This window comes from Penicillium lagena (genome assembly GCF_028827675.1).
Source record: "Penicillium lagena strain IBT 129212 chromosome Unknown utg000007l_segment0_segment0, whole genome shotgun sequence".
In the NCBI taxonomy this organism is placed as follows: domain Eukaryota; kingdom Fungi; phylum Ascomycota; class Eurotiomycetes; order Eurotiales; family Aspergillaceae; genus Penicillium; species Penicillium lagena.
In genome coordinates this window covers 1,798,256-1,816,382 of record NW_026623228.1, presented here as the reverse complement: position 1 = coordinate 1,816,382, position 18,127 = coordinate 1,798,256, and the positions used below count along the sequence as shown (strand labels likewise).

The window sequence follows — 18,127 nt, the reverse complement described above, 5'->3', positions numbered from 1 at the left end:
AACGCCCGTTGTGTGGTTGACAGGTTCACTATCTACTCTTCCTCCGGCGGCATCTCGTCCTCGATATACCGCACTAGGGACACTCGCATCTCCGTCGTATCGTCACCACGCAGCACGTCACTAACAAAGTGCGCCTCGATCTGCATTTGGACCTGGAAATCGGGTCAGCGATCGGACCCGGGGGAGCATCAGTGACAGGGGTACATGTCAGTGAAGAGGACAGACCATCTCTAGTGAGCCGCGCAGAACGCCGCACAGGATGTTGGAGAACCACAGCTCATCCTGCGAGCGCCCGTCATCTGGCAGCTCGACAAAGTCGGCCAGCGGGTTTTCGTCGAAGATGAGCGAGAACTGGTTGTTGTCGCTCGTCCAATTCGTGACGGTTGGCGTCACGTTCAGGAAGATCTTAAAGCCCACCTGGTGTGGAGGGTGAGCCACCAGACAATGTTTCCATTTCGGATTGACGGGGAGCGCACCTTGGCAATCATATCGGCCGTCTCCCGGAAGTTGGCGCACCGGCCCACGCCTGATTTAGCCAGGAAGTCCTCGATCAGCCGCATGCCGATGTTATAGCCCATCTTGTCCAGTTGCTTGTTGACCTCTTGGTAGTCGCTATCGTAGTCCTGGCATAATTGCGCCACGATTGTCCCGTAGGTTAATGTGACCAGCTCTGCATTGACTTTATCGACCCGCGTCCTGAACGGGCATGGTCAGTCGCAGCTTTATGACAGTGCAATGGCCAGGTCAATCGGTAAAAACGACGAAGGGTGCCGCAGCTTACTGACTTCCAGATTCTACAAGAGACCGTATATGTTAGCATAGTCCAGACAGGCCAACCGCGAGCACGTACTCTTCCCCTATTCTTGAAGCTTTCGTCGTAGATGACATGGCTGCTTGTGGAACTCGCCTGAATATCGGTCGACAAAACAAGCGCCCACCGCAGAGACCAGCAAAGAGAGAGTGTCAATACGGTTAGGAGTTCCCCCCAAGGTTGGGCAATTCAGGCTCACCGCCCGCCCATACCAAGTGGGTTGGGATCATCTTTCTTCCTCTTGGTCTCGTTCCGCCCTCAACACCTGAACACTTTCTCTCTACAATCGCCAGCGCCATGATGTCTGGGGAGAAACGTCCGGCGCAAGAGGACTTTGGCTCCTCTAGCCAGGTGGTGAAGCGAAAGAAGTCCGACGCCGGTCTCAATGCGGGCACCGCCGTCGTCAAGAGCTCGGCGCAAAATGGAACGCTGGTTCAAGCAGTGCGTACACCACCCCACAGTATGCAGAGGTCTGGCTGACATGGGATTGCAGGTGCCTCGCACCAGCGGGCTGGATGCTCCGATCATGGAATTGACAGGTGGGATCGTCGGTAGTTGAGTCGGCCAGCAGGAAGCTAACAATACCCAGGTCACTCTGGAGAAGTCTTCACGGTTCGGTTCGATCCGACAGCTCAACACATTGCGTCTGGTTCAATGGATCGATCTATCTGTACGTCAGTCGCACACCTTGGATAGCGTCAACTGACAACCCTCTGCGTGACATAGTGCTATGGAACACCTACGGACAATGCGAAAATTACGGCCAATTGACAGGACATCGGGGGGCGGTGTTGGATCTGCAATGGTCGCGAGACTCCAGGGCCCTCTTCTCCGCATCTGCAGATATGACACTGGGCAGCTGGGATATAGAGACTGGCGAGCGAGTGCGTCGCCATGTCGGCCATGAGGAAATCGTCAATTGTCTCGACATCAGCAAGAGAGGCCAGGAGCTGCTGGTCAGTGGCAGTGATGATGGGTGTATCGGCATCTGGGATGCGCGACAGAAGGATGCTCTGGAATACCTGGAGACGGAGCTGCCCATCACGGCCGTGGCCCTCTCCGAGGCCGGCAACGAGATCTACAGCGGTGGCATTGACAACACCATCCACGTTTGGGATCTTCGAAAGAAGGCGGTGGTCTACTCGATGGCAGGACACACAGACACCATTACCTCGTTGCAAATTTCTCCGGACTCGCAGACTCTCCTGTCCAACTCGCATGACTCGACGGTTCGTACCTGGGACATCCGGCCGTTCGCCCCGACCAATCGACAGGTGAAGACGTACGACGGCGCGCCTGTCGGGTTAGAGAAGAATCTCATCCGTGCCAGCTGGGATCCCAAGGGTGAGAAGATCGCTGCCGGGAGCGGCGATCGAAGCGTGGTGGTGTGGGAGGCCAAGACGGGCAAGCTTCTGTACAAGCTTCCCGGACACAAGGGCACCGTCAACGACGTGCGGTTCTCCCCCAACGACGAGCCTATCGGTGAGTAGTAGTCCGTGTGTCGGTGGTGTACTTTGGCTAATGTTCTCCAGTGGTCTCTTGCTCGTCCGACCGCAACTTGATGCTCGGCGAGCTGGGCAAATGAGCACGTGCGGTCTACTCTTGTCCACCGAGTTAGTGATGGCTGTCAATTCCCATGTTCGGTCTGATGAGGATTTCTCTGGCATGAAAGGAGTCAATAATCTGGCGTTGTGTTTTGTACGATAACCAACTATCAAATAATACCAAAAAGCTGTATCCGATGGTCCATGCGCAATCAACCCGCTTATCTGGCCGTAATGCATCATCCCTTCTCCATCCACTTTTCACTCCCGCTCCGGGTTGTCGACGACCAACGGTACATTCTTATTGTCGATTTCTCATGCCCCCGGTCCCTGTGTCTGTTTGGTGATGCGCACGCCATGCGGGTGGGCGCGGAGGATGGGCGTCTGGGCCGTGCTACTGCTGCTCTGGCTGGGCCTGGCCGAGGGCATGCGAGAGCATCAGATTAAACAGTTGAGGTGAGAATGAAGTCTCGAGCTACTCCCGAGTCCCGATCTGACCCTTGACCGGGACAGGCAAGAAACGGAACAGATGTTCTACCACGGCTTCGACAACTACCGGGCCCACGCGTTCCCCGAAGACGAACTGCGCCCATTGACCTGCGGCCCTCTCACTCGCAACCAGACTACCGATAGCGCGCTGACTGATGTCCTGGGCAATTATTCATTGACATTGATTGACAGCCTATCGACACTGGCAATCCTGTCGTCGAGTCCCGAGAACGGAGAAAAGTCCTTGTCGCATTTCCAGAATGGAGTTCGGGATTTTGTCAAATTGTATGGAGACGGGTCGGACGGTCCTGCTGGTCAAGGAGAGCGGTCAAGGGGGTTTGACCTGGATAGCAAGGTGCAGCTGTTTGAAACGGTCATCCGAGGATTAGGTGGCCTTCTCAGTGCCCATCTCTTCGCGGTGGGCGACCTCCCCATCACCACCTACGATCCACCAGAGCATGAAGTGGCCTTTGCAAATGCATGGGATAAAACCTCGTTTTCCAAATCAGACCACGGTATTACATGGAGTAATGGGTTGATCTACGATGGTCAACTTCTTCGACTCGCGGTGGATCTGGCCAATCGTCTCCTGCCAGCGTTCTATACCGAGACGGGCCTTCCATACCCTCGTGTGAATCTACGTCATGGTGTACCGTTCTACACGAACTCTCCTCTGAATACCAACTCTCCCAAGTCCAAGAAAGAGTCAGAGGACGAGGCTACGGAGACATGCAGCGCCGGCGCGGGTAGCTTGGTGCTCGAGATGACCGTCTTAAGCAGGCTCACGGGGGATGGCCGATATGAGGATCTAGCAAAACGGGCTTTTTGGGCGGTTTGGGTTCGTCGAAGTGTAATTGGTCTGATTGGGTTTGGAATCGATGCCGAGTCGGGTAAATGGATGAGTCCATACTCCGGGGTATGTCTCTCCCCAAAGATCGCAAAAACTAAGATACTAATATACCCTTTAGATTGGTGCTGGGACTGACAGCTTTTTTGAATATGCGTTCAAGTCCCACGTCCTTCTGTCCGCTGGGGAGCATCAACCATTCGATTCCAGCAATCCTTGGGTGGCTATGGATGATTATTATGCTCCCTTGAAAGAACAGCAGCACTCAGCGGAAGCTTTTTTGGATGTCTGGGAAGAATCTCAAGAGTCCATCAATCGCCATTTGTATCGGGGCGAGGGCTATCAATATCCCCATTTTATCCTAGGGGATGTCCTCACCGGTGCTACCCGCGGTTTCTGGATCGACAGCCTCAGTGCCTACTATCCAGGGCTTCTCACCCTAGCCGGTAAGGTGGACGAGGCCATCGAAGTGCATCTGCTGGCAACTGCCATCTGGACGCGTTACTCCGGTCTTCCTGAGCGGTGGAACGTGGCTACGGGCGACATCGAGGGCGGTCTTGGGTGGTACGGTGGTCGGCCCGAATTCATCGAGTCCACCTATTATATCTACCGGGCCACTCAAGATCCCTGGTATCTACACGTTGGGGAAATGGTACTTCGCGACATCAAGCGACGGTGCTGGACCAAGTGCGGTTGGGCCGGCATCCTTGATGTCCTGACTGGTGAACTCATCAACCGGATGGAGAGCTTTTTCCTGGGCGAGACGGCCAAGTACCTATTTTTGCTTTTCGATCCGGGCCATCCGCTCAATCACATCGATGCCCCGTGGGTATTTTCTACCGAGGGCCATCCGCTCGTTATTCCAAAGAGAACAATGGCCTCGCGCCAGCCCCGTTCTCAGCAAGAGCAACCGGATTGGAAAGTGACTGACGTGTGTCCGGTCAGTCCTCCTCTGGCACTGGGTATCTCATCCACTGCCTCTCGTTCTGATTTGTTCCATGCCGCCCACTTGGCCCGTTTGGATCTCATGCCGACGCGAGGTCTGGCCGAGGGACCTATTTTAGAGGACTCACCGGATCATCCGAGTGTGTCGGTGTCCGATCTGTCGTCCCCAAGCAACTACACCTTCTACCCATGGACGCTGCCACCGCAGCTCGTGCCTTTCAACGCAACCAGTGCGCCAATGACTCTCCGTCCCACGCTCGACATCTCTTTTCCGTCTTTGCCAGGCAGCGTCAATTTAGGGCCAGGCGCGCTGGAACGAGTACAGGACGGGGTGTTTGTCAAAACAATCGGTGGTCTGAGGCTCAGCATGGTCCAGGATGGCCCGTATGATACGAACCGTCACGGAAACGAAGACGCATACCGGGTCCAAGTGGTCAACAATGTGCCTCTGGGCAAAGATGAGAAGGTATACCTCTCGCGCGAGATCACGTTTGATGTCGTTGATCCCTCCGATCCCAACTTCACCCGAGTCCGCGACACCTCCATGCTTGACCTCGTCATTGACGTTCTTCCAGAACCCGCTCGCCGACGCAATGGTTCAAATGCTCCACGACCTCAACAGTCTAAGGCAGAACGTCCAGAATCTGGAGAAGCGCAATTCGGGCGGCGCAAACCCGCCCCCTCCATCGTCGACGCCGGGCCGGACTCGGCCATGAAAACTATGCTTTCGTCACTGGTCAATTCCATGTCGTCCTTTTTCCAGGATGAGCCGTCAGCGGACACGGTGCGTCTCAGTTTACCGGCCAGTATGGCCACGGGCGTCGGAGCAGCTCCAATGCCCGACGTCGAGGACGCCACCACCGTTTCGATCACTCGCCTCCCATCCCTCAGCCGTCTCTCATGGTCCACCATCTACTTCGCCGACGAACTCTGTCACGAACGCCTCCTGCGGGAGGCCGCACAGACCCACGAGGTGCTCGTCATCAAGCGCGGCGACTGCACCTTCTCTGAGAAACTGCGCAACATCGCCGCATTCCGGCCATCGCGCTCAGCGCTGAAGCTCGTCATCGTCGTCTCATATGACGAAGGTCCAACAAGTCATTCAATGGATGATGCAACCCTCGCCGCCGTCCGCGCAGAGCCTTTCCTTGTTCGTCCACACCTGGAAGAAAGCCAGATCACTGCCGGCGGGATTCCGCGTCCGCATCCTATTAGTTTAATCATGCTTGGCGGAGGAGACGAGACGTACGAGCTCCTGCGGCATGCGACGGGCATCGGTATAAGGAGACGGTACATGATCCACTCGCAGGGAGTGCCGGTTAACAACGTTTATATCCTGTAGTGGTTTTTTTTTCATTTTGAATGTGCTTTGTACATAGCAAAAAATAGAACATACGCTGTATATGCAGTCAATTTCGTGTCTCGATGCATGTAACACTGGCAACTCTCCCTCTGCGGGGTTTACCATCTCCAACTCCCTGACATCCCAGAGACATGCACCTCACCGACCCTCCAGAGACCATCGGAACAGTAGCATCTACTGATCCCCAGCTCCAAGATGATGCATCTTCAATAAAAAATGAACGACCGCTCTATTTCGCCTACGGCTCCAACCTCTCCCCGACCCAAATGCACCACCGCTGCGTCTACAACCCAACTCACTCCGCAAAGCCACTCGCTATTGCCGTCCTCCCGCGCTGGCGCTGGTTTATCTGTCAGCGCGGGTACGCGAATGTGCTTCCGCCGAAAGCGCTGCGGGTGGGATCGCAGTCGGCTTTTGTTCCCTTGACAGAAGAGGCAGAAAAAGATGAGGATGACGAGGAGGTTTACGGGGTGCTATATGCTATGCATCCGCTGGATGAGGAGAAGTTGGATATGTATGAGGGTGTGGATCATGATGCGGCGTCATTGGAGGGATTGGAATGTGCCACTGAGACTACGTCTGAGGAGGCTAAGAAGGGTCAAGATGGATACGGGACTGTTCGGCCCCGCGCACAGGGGGATGGCTGCTACAACAAATGGTATACCGATGCGCAGATCGTGCGTTGGCTTGTTCCATCCCGCGAGGAAACGACAGTCCGCGTGCTGGTTTATGTCGACGAGGAGCGGGTCAGAGAAGGCTCACCCAAGACGGAGTACATTGGACGCATGAATCGGGGTGTTCGAGAGAGTGAAAAGCTGGGATTGCCGGCGCAATGGGTGGAAAGCACGATGAGGAAGTTTATTCCTCATGAGACATGAATGGACTATAGTGAAGGGTGGTGGTGATGGCATTAGCGAGATTATAACATTCATTAAAGCAAGGTACCCAAGAAACACATCATCCATCGCCGAGGTATCAACTGTCTATCATTTGTATATTTTTGTTTTGCCCTTCTTTTCCTGCCGGATTCCGATTTTTCGGGGTTTTTTCCATGTGGAGCTGGGAAAAAGACCGTCCACTCCACTCCGGATGGGATCGTTCAGGGCTCTCGGGTCGGGTTCATCGGTCGGTCGGGTTCGTCCCAATGACAGAAACAAACTTTTTTTGTGCAGAGGTATTAAATAAATCTAGGCTTGGCCCGTGAGAAGCGTGCACACCGGTGCCGGCAGCTTGTCGCGTCCCTTGAGGAATTCCAACTCGAGAATGAAAATGAAGCCGAGCAGGTCGCCGCCCATCTTCTTGATCAGTTCGCCGGCGGCACAGGCGGAACCACCTAATCACATCAGTACCGTGTATAGAGAGAGAGCCAAGGAAAACCAACCAGTGGCAATAATATCGTCAACGACAATGACCTTCTGGCCGGGCTTGATCGAATCGGCCTGCATCTGGAAGAAATCCTGGCCATACTCCTTCTCGTAGGCCTGCGTCTCGCAAGGACCGGGCAGCTTTCCCTGCTTGCGCACAGGAACAAAGCTCGCACCGAGACGCAGCGCCAGACTGGGGCCCATCAGAAAGCCGCGGGCCTCGAGGCCGACAACGACATCGGGCTTCTGGCCATTGTAGGAGGCGAGGATGTGCAGCTCGAGGGAGCGGAGGAGGGCCTCATGCAGCGTTGGGTCGGCGAAGATGGGCAGGATATCCTCGAACAGAATGCCCGGCGAGGGGAAGTCCGGGAACTGGCGCAGGGCAGCGCGCAGCCTTACTTTAAGACCGGCGAGTTCGGCGGAGGGGGAGGGATGGGCGGCGGCGTGTCCGGCGACTTGGGCGGTGGCATCGGGGGTGGAAGTGGACATGATGAGAGAAGAAAGAAGGAAAGAAAGGAAAAAAAGACGGAAGGAAGGAAAAAGGGCGGGGTCAGAAAGGATGCAGGAGAGCGAAAAAAGTGTGAGCGACGGCGGAAAAATCAGTACCGTAACGGTCTGCGATAGCTTATCATCCGTTCTTCCACGGTTAGCCTGAGGTACGGTATCCTTCTCTTCTCCTATTCTCTGATTCCGGGCTCTGACTCTCTCTCTCTCACACACACATTGGGATCAATCGGCGGTGTACCAATCGTCAATACCGTCACGCCATGCGGTTTCTAGAATCCGCACATGCAGGGATCTGAGCGTATCACAACCCGAGGCTGGACAACTGCGCGGGCCAGACTCGGCGGGGCGCGATCGACAGACAGCCATTGATCCACTTGGAGGGGAGAGAAAGAAAGAGTTTGTCTGTGAGTGAGAGTCGTATTATTATTGTTCTTCTTCTTTTTCTGATAACCGATAGCGGTCTAGGACTATGGTCCAGGGCCCTATCGATGCGTCGGTCGAGGGTGCTCGGCTGGTAAACCTTCCCTCTCGGGGCAGCTTGCCATGCATGAAATGTGTAGCGCCGAACCACCATGCTCCTGCAGATGCGCGATAGAGCCATGCTGTGGACACTGCGTTAGCTTGAAACGTGCCAACAGCAGAAATTATGGGCTCTGACTCCGTTCCATTATGCCGAAGAACACTCCCCTCCAGCGCATCGCTCACGCTTTGCGCCGACATCAAGGGGTCACCGGGTTGTCCGTCTTGTCGCTACACTTGTTGCCCTGGATCGAGCTCTGGCCGGGTGGCACGCTGCTCTGTGGCTCGGCTTTGGACAACGCAGCCCTGGCGGAGACGTTTCGGGTCATCACTGTATAGAGCAAGTCCGACAAGTCTGGCCAGTCCGCTGGATTATAGAATGCATGGAATCTCGCTCCTGGTTGTCGCTGGGAGCGATTAAGGAAAGATACCAATTACTATCAGTGGAAATACTGGTGAGGGCTCAGCACACTAGTCACTCTACCCATTCAGTCTGGGAACCACCGGTCTCGTTTATGTGCGCATAACATGCATTCACATAATTGGTTCACGCCGCCCAGAGCTACCCCGAGGCTGCATCGGACGCGTTGCAAAAAGACGGAGCTTGCATGCTTGCCGCCACTATAGATGTCTTGCCGTCTGCCATTTTGTCCAACTTACGCTTAAATCTCGGCTCCAAAGCAGCCATGTAGACCATAGAGTCTTCTCCCGCCGCACTGGAGTTGAGCAGACCTGAATTCCCGCATGACTGCTTGAAGGCGGGTATCTTGGCGAGCTGGAGAGTTGGAGGTTTGATCTGTATAGTCCAGTGGGACATCTAGGGCTGTTCATACTTCATCTCCATTTCCAGTCAATGCCGCCGCCCCCGCGGTGTGCATGTCGAGCCTTTGCTTGGCCTTCGCGCGAGGCTGACTTCGCGGTCGGTCATATTGTGCAATAAAAAAAAAATAAAGAAAATGCAAAAAAAAGGTCTCAAGATGTTCTTAGGAATAGCCGAACGCGGGGGTCGAACCCGCAGCCTTGAGATTAAGAGTCTCACGCTCTACCGATTGAGCTAGCCCGGCAGGGCTTAGAGATCGTTGAAAAATACTGCTAGAAGGGCTACAAAATCAGGATACGCCGAGCGAGGACTAGAGGAAGACTGGGGAGCAATAGTGCTGTGTAGAATTTCGAGATCAGTATTGAAAATTTTTCGCTTTTTGATGGTAAAATAAGTGGTGGGAGTTTCTTTGTCTCTCTCTTGTGATGAGATAAGCTTTTTCTTTAGAGAAACAAACATCATGTTGATATGGGCTGGGTGCTTTTACATGTCAAAATATATAGTTGTGCTTGTTCTTCAACCACGCATAATATGTGCCCACTTGAAACATGAATGTAAGCCCATGTCAGGGGGTATTATCTGCCTGGAAATCCCACGCACACCTGCAGATCTCTCTGTCACAGTGCACAATAAATATCCAACCACAAAGGCAATATGCAAAGCAAATATATTGTGTAAAGCAAATAGTTTATTAGGGCTACGTACTGCCAAGGAGCATCAGGGGTAATGCAGTTAAGCCACCTAAATAGACAGGCCATGCCAGACCAGATCAGAGCATCGAGTCCGTAGTATGGATGGCAATGTTGGGAGGTAAATATTCGACTATAAAGCGCCATGGCACCGACTCAGCGACAATATAGGCAGCAAAACAGCAAAGGGTGCCTCCAAAAATCACCATCATCGACACCCCACATCGCCAACACCACCCCACTTCCCTCAAAGAAGAGACACAAGACTCCTCAAAGATAACCACTGACCAGTCCTGATGTCTATGCAGACAGGTACGCTCTGCTCGTACTGCTGCACTCGGAGCGTCGCACTCCATGCAGACTGGGCGGCCGCCACTCGGAACTGGCAGTCAGTACACGTTAGACCATTCATCTACTCGTCAGGTTTGTTTCTCCGGATTGGAGAATATGCTTGGGATAGTAAGCAAGTGAGGAGGAACATGGGTCTACAACTTAAGAGAGACAAGCAATATCACGTGGCATTTTCGCTTAACGTTTTTCCGTTTTTCCGGGCTCCGCAGGCGGCCATAAATAGTGTTCTTTCTCTCTCTCTCTTCATCACTCTCACTCACTCACTCTCTCCCCCCCTGGACACCATTTACACTACACCTCCCACTGCCGTATGCAGCCATCCTCCCTATGACTATCCCATGATCTTGTAATCACTTGGCTTGCATAATGTCACCAGCCCCGATCGCCCCGGAGATGCAGCAGGATCTGCACCATGACCAGCTCCAGGCCGTGGGCAAAGCCTTCGATGCGCTGCTACTAACCGTATACCAACTCAGCTGCAGGACCAATGAACTGAGGGAAAGGTCCTCAGATATCCACCACGAGGTACATATACCATTTTTCTCTTTTTGCAGCCTGCCAGTCCCATATGATGAGAAAAAATGATTAGCTCTAGATCAGGAGTCACATTTGTGGCGTTGACGGAAACATCATGTATTATCTGATGAGACATGGCACTGCTCGTTTGTTTGGTGTGTTTAAAGACATGCTAACGCCCATGATACAGCTCCTTAAGGTCTTGAACCAGATGCCCGGTGAACATGTACTTCCCTTTGAGGGCATTTCGAAGAAGTTCCTTGCCCTGAATCGGCATTTCAACGACCCTTCGGTCGAGACCGAGTCCCTGAGTTCGGCAGATGTAATCAAGACGCTCACGGGCAACGCAAACGTAGACGAGAATACCCTCAAGACCATTGTGGCGGGCATCAAGGGCTGCAAGTCTCTGCTTCGCTCCCAGGGCAACTCCCTGGATAACTCGTGCATCCTGGCTCGCAGCCCGAGTCCGTCAGCTCCGCTGGAGGAAGACTTCACCACCAACGGCACACAGGGCAACCTGCGCTGTCCCCTTTCCAAATCTAGCCGGACGCATTCGGAGACACGGAATGGGAATGGAGATTTACCAAAAGTCGAAATTGAAGACACCTGTGGCCATGAAGACCTGGACCCGATCAAGGCCGAGCAGCAAGAGCGACGGTCCAGTCACACCCCGTCGGTCAGATCGTCTAACAACCAATGCCCCGTGTCCCGATGTCCGATCCGGTTCTTGGACCAACACTCCCCGGAGGAAATTGCGGAATATGTTGAACAGCACAAACATGAGATCCCGCGCAGTCATGCCATCTGTGTCAAGCGGTATCAGCGCGACCCGCAGAACATGCGGCAGCTTGATGCCAAATATGGAGGCCTGATCAACATGATTAACGGTCTCAGTGTCAAGCACCAGGCATTCCTGCCTAACCGCCAGACAGATGGCGAGGGCGGCGGTGATGGCCAAGGTTCTGCGTCAACTGAACTCGTCGAGAAATGGGCCGACGACGTTGACCCGGTCACCCCGGGTCCACAGAATGAGGACGACAATAGACAGGGCCACTTTGACCGTCCGCTGCGTGAAGTTCGCGTCGGGGAATCTCCAAGCCGGCCTTGGGGCATTCCTGTTCCCATCACCCATTCCCCCCCCGGCCTCGAAGCCGTTCCCCGGCTCCGTTGATCCTCCACCCAAACCCTCCGCCACCACCGAATCACCTGCCAAACCGGCTGGCCGCTGTCCCTTCGGTCATGATGCTCCGAAACCGAAGACTGGCGAGCCCGAGCTTTTCAAGGCTCAGGGGATCAAGCTGGATGCTGGCGCCCCGAAACCAAATGCACAAGACCTAGACACGGCTCAAAGCGAAGCAAACTCTATCCCGGCGAATGTCATATTTAACGGACCGGTGTTCTTTGGCTACAGCGCTGAACAGACAGCCAGTCTGATGCAGCAGCTTGGCCACTTGGGGAAATCGTGAAGTTTCCCATAATGCCTGATGACGAGACGACCTGAACAGCGATCAATTGCCCTGTATATACATAGCCCGTAGCTATTATCATTATTATTATATCATTATTATTACTTACCCTTCTCCAACGAATATTATTCTGGTTCTGTTGTTTTCCTCGGAAAACTCCACCCCACCCGGCGGGGCAGTTATATCTTGCCTTCTTCCTCAACAACCATGCGTTCTCGCATCTTCTGTCTCTCTCGTCCTCTTCTGTTCACCACACCCATCCTCCATCTTAAGCCATCACCGCTGTCCGTCCCCAGATTTCAAACAACAATGTCTGCCGACATGTCCATCGTCTCCGCCAAGGACGCCTGCCCGCGTAAGTCACGAATGATCTCACCAGAGCGATTAATCGCACAGTTCTCTCTTGCTTCCTCCCTCACCCGCAAAGTCAATCACTAACACTTTTCATTCTCTAGCTGCTGGCCCCTACGTACGTCTGACCTCCTCCTTCTTCCCGCGACGATAGCTCCTCCCCCTTGAATGGAACCCGAACTAGCCCACGTCATCGAATCCCGCCCTCAATCAAACCCAAGACTACACTCTTCTCACCCCCAATTCAATTCATATACAAATACAAACCCAAAACCAAATATACGTCCCCACTAATACCCTGTATAGTCCCAGGCCATCCGTGCCAACGGTCAGATCTTCGTCTCCGGCCAGATCCCCGCCGACGTCTCGGGAAACCTCGTCGAGGGTAACATCGGCGTGAAGACCCAGGCGTGCTGCGATAACATCAAGGCTATCGTGACTGCGGCAGGATCCAGCGTGAGCAAGATTGTTAAGGTTAACGTACGTGTTTACCTCCCGAAGAGGATGATCCCTGCCACGCGGATGAGATGAGGAATTAGGAGCTAATGATCGGGACATGTAGGTCTTCCTCACTGACATGGCCAACTTCGCCGAGATGAACGCCACCTACGAGAAGTTCTTCACCCACAAGCCAGCTCGTAGCTGTGTGGCTGTTGCGCAGTTGCCCAAGGGTGTGCCTGTTGAGATTGAGTGCATTGCTCTTGAGTAAATTTGTCTGTTATTAGAATGGATGGATTTATAAAAAATCAAATCAATTGAATGGAATAGAAGGTGTATTGTTGTGCTAGTAGAGTGATGGTTTCAATCCGATTATTTCGTTTCCTCCCGTAGTGTAGTGGAATGGACGAATGCAAACTGTGAACAGGCCAAGATGGGAATCATCGCAGACAAAGTAGAAAAGAAAAGAAAAGGGAAGATATAGCGCGACGTATGCATAGGAAAAGGCAAGGAAAAGAAAGCCCGGGAAGTAAACTCAAGAGACGTTGAACGCTTTGTGCTCCATGGGTAGATAGGTCAGCGTCGTGGAATGGACCCGCTCATTCTGCTTCCAGCACCGGCCATCAAGCTCTGTTTCACAATGGCATCAGCCGCTGCAGCAGCGGCGAGTCGTTCCTTTTGACGGCTCCGGTCACGTAGGTAGCCCGCTGCTTCGGGGCGCATGCGCAGGATGCGCAAGATCATGTCATCGTTCGGGTCGGCTTGAGCCTCCCGCCGCTTCTCCTCCTTGGCCTTCTTCATCGTGCCCAGGTTGCGGGAGAGCATGATGCTCTTAGCACGGCGCGCAGCAGGGACCCCGAGACCGCCGTACCCGGGACCAGTGGCACCGAGGTGGGCGGGTGCAGAAATGCGGTTGCGGTTTGCATGCTGGCGGTTCACATTGGCGGAAGCCATACGTTCCGACGTCCGGATCAGGTTATCGGTTGGCTCGAAGTAGAAGAAGTTCAGGCTCTGGATCTCGTGGTACTTGGGAGACTTTAGAACGTCAATCGGGACGCCATTGGCATCGCCTGTCTCCTCATCCACGGCGTTGAAAAAATTCAACAGTAGCACGAGCCAGCGTGATACAATGTCGACTTCTTGAACCGTCAGGGGCTTCTGGTGGGATGGTTTGTCCGACAAGGGCGGGACCAGCAGACTCTCAATGGTAGCAAGCACTTCCTTCCACAGACGAGCCATGACCATCCGCATCGCTTCCGAGGTGAGGGTCTTGTTCATGATGGCAAAGTTATCGTTGAAGTAGTTGAACAGCGGAGTCAGCGCATTTTCAATGTCTGTCTGCGAGGGCGCAACAGTGGTTGTTTGTGCTCGGTTCCGGTTCAAGAAATTGGATACGGTGGAGCTGATCCCACGAGACAGCAGAGACTTCAAAGTCCGACGAGACAAGCTGTAGTTGATGTATGCGGAAAGCTTCTCTGTGATCTTGCGTGTCATGTCCCTTTCAGTGCGCTTAAGCGTGCGGAAAGCCTTGCCAAAGTAGAATTGGATGTCATCCCGCTCGCCTTCCATGCTGACACGGAGCAGAAGTCGGCCTTGTGTGTCCAAGTCTAGCCAGTACTCTCGTGGCAAGAAATCGCTGAAGTGCAACGGATCCAATTTGATCGAGGTTCGACCAACATAGTCGTGATCACCGACAGCATCCCAGTCCCAAATGGTCGCGATAATATTGAGCGGTCCTTGAGTCGTGATATCCACTGCGTCTTCCCACCTCGGATTGAGATTGTTGTAGATAATCCGGGTTTTTGTGATTCGCTTTTGATATTCGTCTGTCAAGACGACGTACGGGTCACTGGCTCCATTGATGTCGCACGCCTTGAGATCTTCGCCTTCCACCACCTTGATCGTGAAGACATACGTTGTGGCCTTGCGCGTCTTCTTGAGCTGTGGAGGGGTATTCCGCGCGATGACTTCGGCGCAGCCATCTACATTGATCTCTCGCTCCAATCCGTCCAATTGGGAGAGTGCATACTCGACATTGTTCAATTTCACTAAAGACTACCAGCGAGTCAGTACAAAAGCTGGCAATAGGTTGGGAATCCGTACCTCTGAGGAGAACTGGAAGGGTTCAATCTTCTCCTTGCTTGTCCATGTGTCCTTGGCGAACTGCATGAGCTTTTCCTGGGTAGTTTGATTCAAAGCTGCTTCTTGATCCGGAGTGAGACGGTCCATCTCGCGGGAGAAAATCTGCTCCAGCGTTTCGCAATACTTTGCCACGCCTTTGCTAATCGAGCTGGATAGAGCCGTCATGAATTTGGCATACTGGAAATCATCATCCCATTCCAGGTGCACCAAGTCCTCTACCACCTTATTGAATGACCGAAAGATGTCAATCGCCGAGACACTATGCCGAGCATCCTCTGAAGCCATATCGTTCATTTGGTCAGCTCGGACAATGAAGGCATCTTGTCTGGTAGCCTGGTTGACCCATTCCAAGACACTCTGGTCGGTCAAGCGAAGCCAACGCCAGACAAATTCCTCTAGCAGACTTTCCACATGGAATGGAAAAGGTACTCTGACTGAAGTCAGTACAGTTCTAACATGACGGAAATTGGGGACCTCATACTCTGGAAGCGCAGTGGAAAAAATGCGTCGGACCGTGGCAAGCTTCCGGTAAAGGTCAAAGCCATCCTCGACATCGATCTCCTCATCCCTTTCCTTTGTTTGTTCAATGATTCTGATAATCATTTCATGTGCGTCTTCAGCGAACATAGGTAGCACATTGGAGCAGAGAGTGATATAGGGGTTCACACTATTTCGGGGTTAGACATGACCGCAAAACTAAAGCATTCAAAACATACCCCATGATCTCCGGATTATTCCTGTACCGCTTCTGGATCTTTTGCGCCAGCTTCGAGATGGCATCACCAAGTTGGATGACATTGTCTACCTGCCATGCGTGCTGCTGCACGGGTATTAATTGGCTAAGAAAAGACTGATACTTTGCCGTTGCCTTCTGGGCGAGTCCGTCTTGCACATAAGAAGAAAAGCGGTTGATGTCCTCTGGGTCCTCGATATAGTTCGGATCGGCCTGGATGTGATTCTCGAGGATATACATCACTGGCCCAATTGGACGTGGTTTCGCTTCGAAGCAGTCCATCATGACATTGTACAGCTCCCGCAGCAGGGCTTCGTGGAGTTTGGATAGCAGTTGCTGCATCGTGCAGATATCTTGCACAGTCCACCACTGTCGATCCAACACCGCCGAAGGCATGAAGCTGCCCCGTTTACTCTTACCTTCGGTGGGAGGCAATTCCTTCACAAACGTGAAGCCCGAATCCAGGGTGTTGAGATCGATTTCGTTGTCCACGAATTTGGCTTGGATCACATCGAGAAACAGCACAATCCGGGAGAAGTTGGGAATCCGCCAGCGAAGACATATTTCATTCAGCAATTCCGTGGACTGCTTTGAGAGCAGCTTCATCGAAGGCACATTAGCTGTGGCCTGGGACGCTTCGAGCTCCCGATCGCGCATATCGTAGCTCAGGGTGTGGCCCAAGATGAACTTGTACATCTCTCTGGGGTCTAACGGAATGAAAGTGTAGGTATCTGACTCCTCCGAGTCACCATCAGACCCACCGAGCGACAGAGAGCTGAGATCGAACGGTTGGTCAATGACATACGATGTTCTGTTTGTCCGATCGGAGGATGTCCGTGACAAGTTGGCATCATCGACGGGGGACGGGTTGAATTGGGGAAGAGTCCCCGGAGTGCTTTTGGCAAGCTCGGGATTTGACTGTACAATTGCCAGCATCATTTGCGATAGATCGGGGCCTTCGCCCTTCTTCCAGTTTTCATATGCCTCGTCCGTCTCAAAGTCTTCTCTTGCCAGAGTTTTTCGAGTTTGAAGATTCAGATGGGCCTGGTATGTCTTGAGATCTTGTAGAGCCGACTTCTCCGTCCAGATTGTCTTGTTCTTGTCAATTTCGGACTGCGCTTGGGCGGGTGTCATCCCGAAAATTTTCGCTACATGCTGCACCAGCGGCATGTCCTTCACATCGTAGCTCAGCGGAGCTATAACTCCCGTCGCTGCAGAGCCATTCACCTCCATCAGGTCCTGATCCTGCACCAGAAGTTTGTTTTCTAACACCGACAGTCGGTTGGCCAGCTCTGGGCGGTCTTTATCCCAATCATTGCTCTTCAAGATGAGCGCAAGCAGACGGACGAAAAGCGCAACGTGTCGATCCACCATGAGCTTCCAGCTGTCATCGTCATTTTCCTTGCCCTTGCTCAGCTCCTTGATGGCATTCGAGTAGAAGATAAGCACCAGATCCTCAGCTCGCCGATCCTTTTCCATGCGCCTTCGGAAGGATTGCTCCTTGAGCGCATTGAGAAAGGCAGCGAATGTGCGCACGACCAAATGGTCCTGATACTCTTTCCGCTTTTCTTTCCCCATCAACACTCCCGTCAGCCGCTTTTCGAGCTCGGCCACAAACCCATGTGGAATCCTTGTGCTCTTGGAGTCCCTGACCAAAGAGAAATCGCCCATCAAGTCGTGAATGGAGGTTGAAGCTTTTCGTTGACGCGCGGCTGCAGCGGGGGCATTCTGGACGCGGCGCGAATGGGGGTTGAGCAGATAGGCCAGGTAAGCTACCCGGAGAGCATGGGAACAAGCGACGCTGGCGTTGAGGGGCCGGCGGCGCGAGGCCGAGGAGGAGGTGCGCGAATGGTGACCTTCATTCTGGAGGCTGTTGATCCGACGGTTGACTCCTCGGGACCGGCTGGATGCCGTCGACATGGGGTGGTGGGGGTGGTGGTAGCGGTTGGTCGGAGATGGTGCGGCGGCAGCAGCAGCAGTCGGAAGGGAGAGCGCGACCAGGAACCATGAGATAGGGAAGAGCTCCAGGCAGCATCGACTGTTGGCAGAATGAGTCCCGTTTCTAGGTGTTGAATGGAGGAAGGGAGGGATCCGAGGTTGGAGGCAAGTGTGTTGTTTATTGCGCAGAAAGGAGGCGGAAGGAGAGGAGGGGGATAGATGAAACAGGTGGGCAGACTGACGTAGCCGCGCATCACCCTAGATACGCTTTCTAGGATGAACTAATTAACTATA

The 18,127-nt window shown here is 53.4% G+C and overlaps 9 protein-coding genes across 9 annotated transcripts; 5 read left to right on the top strand and 4 right to left on the bottom strand.

The window, feature by feature from the left end:
• Positions 1–32: 32 nt before the first annotated feature.
• Positions 33–888, bottom strand: N7510_010262 (TRAPP complex core subunit BET3; the record flags this gene model as incomplete). The annotated part of the gene is made up of 4 exons (XM_056982187.1): positions 33–152; positions 226–417; positions 477–696; positions 851–888. 4 exons carry the CDS (start codon positions 886–888, stop codon positions 33–35), a joined length of 570 nt encoding a protein of 189 aa, XP_056830023.1.
• Positions 889–1,108: 220 nt separating this feature from the next.
• On the top strand, positions 1,109–2,396 carry N7510_010261 (WD40 repeat domain-containing protein; the record flags this gene model as incomplete). Its single annotated transcript, XM_056982186.1, has 5 exons — positions 1,109–1,252; positions 1,305–1,350; positions 1,401–1,481; positions 1,538–2,293; positions 2,344–2,396. 5 exons carry the CDS (start codon positions 1,109–1,111, stop codon positions 2,394–2,396), a joined length of 1,080 nt encoding a protein of 359 aa, XP_056830022.1.
• Positions 2,397–2,701: 305 nt separating this feature from the next.
• N7510_010260 (glycoside hydrolase family 47 protein) lies at positions 2,702–5,978 on the top strand (the record flags this gene model as incomplete). The annotated part of the gene is made up of 3 exons (XM_056982185.1): positions 2,702–2,811; positions 2,869–3,760; positions 3,813–5,978. The coding sequence occupies 3 exons, from the start codon at positions 2,702–2,704 to the stop codon at positions 5,976–5,978; spliced, it is 3,168 nt and encodes a 1,055-aa protein (XP_056830021.1).
• Positions 5,979–6,130: 152 nt separating this feature from the next.
• On the top strand, positions 6,131–6,877 carry N7510_010259 (gamma-glutamylcyclotransferase family protein; the record flags this gene model as incomplete). The annotated part of the gene is made up of 1 exon (XM_056982184.1): positions 6,131–6,877. The coding sequence occupies one exon, from the start codon at positions 6,131–6,133 to the stop codon at positions 6,875–6,877; it is 747 nt and encodes a 248-aa protein (XP_056830020.1).
• A 309-nt stretch (positions 6,878–7,186) lies between these two features.
• Positions 7,187–7,852, bottom strand: N7510_010258 (adenine phosphoribosyltransferase APT1; the record flags this gene model as incomplete). The annotated part of the gene is made up of 2 exons (XM_056982183.1): positions 7,187–7,332; positions 7,381–7,852. 2 exons carry the CDS (start codon positions 7,850–7,852, stop codon positions 7,187–7,189), a joined length of 618 nt encoding a protein of 205 aa, XP_056830019.1.
• A 737-nt stretch (positions 7,853–8,589) lies between these two features.
• N7510_010257 (uncharacterized protein) lies at positions 8,590–9,206 on the bottom strand (the record flags this gene model as incomplete). The annotated part of the gene is made up of 2 exons (XM_056982182.1): positions 8,590–8,756; positions 9,050–9,206. 2 exons carry the CDS (start codon positions 9,204–9,206, stop codon positions 8,590–8,592), a joined length of 324 nt encoding a protein of 107 aa, XP_056830018.1.
• Positions 9,207–10,615: 1,409 nt separating this feature from the next.
• N7510_010256 (uncharacterized protein) lies at positions 10,616–12,231 on the top strand (the record flags this gene model as incomplete). Its single annotated transcript, XM_056982181.1, has 3 exons — positions 10,616–10,774; positions 10,956–11,774; positions 11,842–12,231. The coding sequence occupies 3 exons, from the start codon at positions 10,616–10,618 to the stop codon at positions 12,229–12,231; spliced, it is 1,368 nt and encodes a 455-aa protein (XP_056830017.1).
• A 309-nt stretch (positions 12,232–12,540) lies between these two features.
• N7510_010255 (uncharacterized protein) lies at positions 12,541–13,291 on the top strand (the record flags this gene model as incomplete). Its single annotated transcript, XM_056982180.1, has 3 exons — positions 12,541–12,657; positions 12,889–13,062; positions 13,145–13,291. 3 exons carry the CDS (start codon positions 12,541–12,543, stop codon positions 13,289–13,291), a joined length of 438 nt encoding a protein of 145 aa, XP_056830016.1.
• A 305-nt stretch (positions 13,292–13,596) lies between these two features.
• On the bottom strand, positions 13,597–17,815 carry N7510_010254 (C2 domain protein; the record flags this gene model as incomplete). Its single annotated transcript, XM_056982179.1, has 4 exons — positions 13,597–15,075; positions 15,124–15,592; positions 15,644–15,829; positions 15,879–17,815. 4 exons carry the CDS (start codon positions 17,813–17,815, stop codon positions 13,597–13,599), a joined length of 4,071 nt encoding a protein of 1,356 aa, XP_056830015.1.
• Between the last annotated feature and the right edge of the window lie 312 nt (positions 17,816–18,127).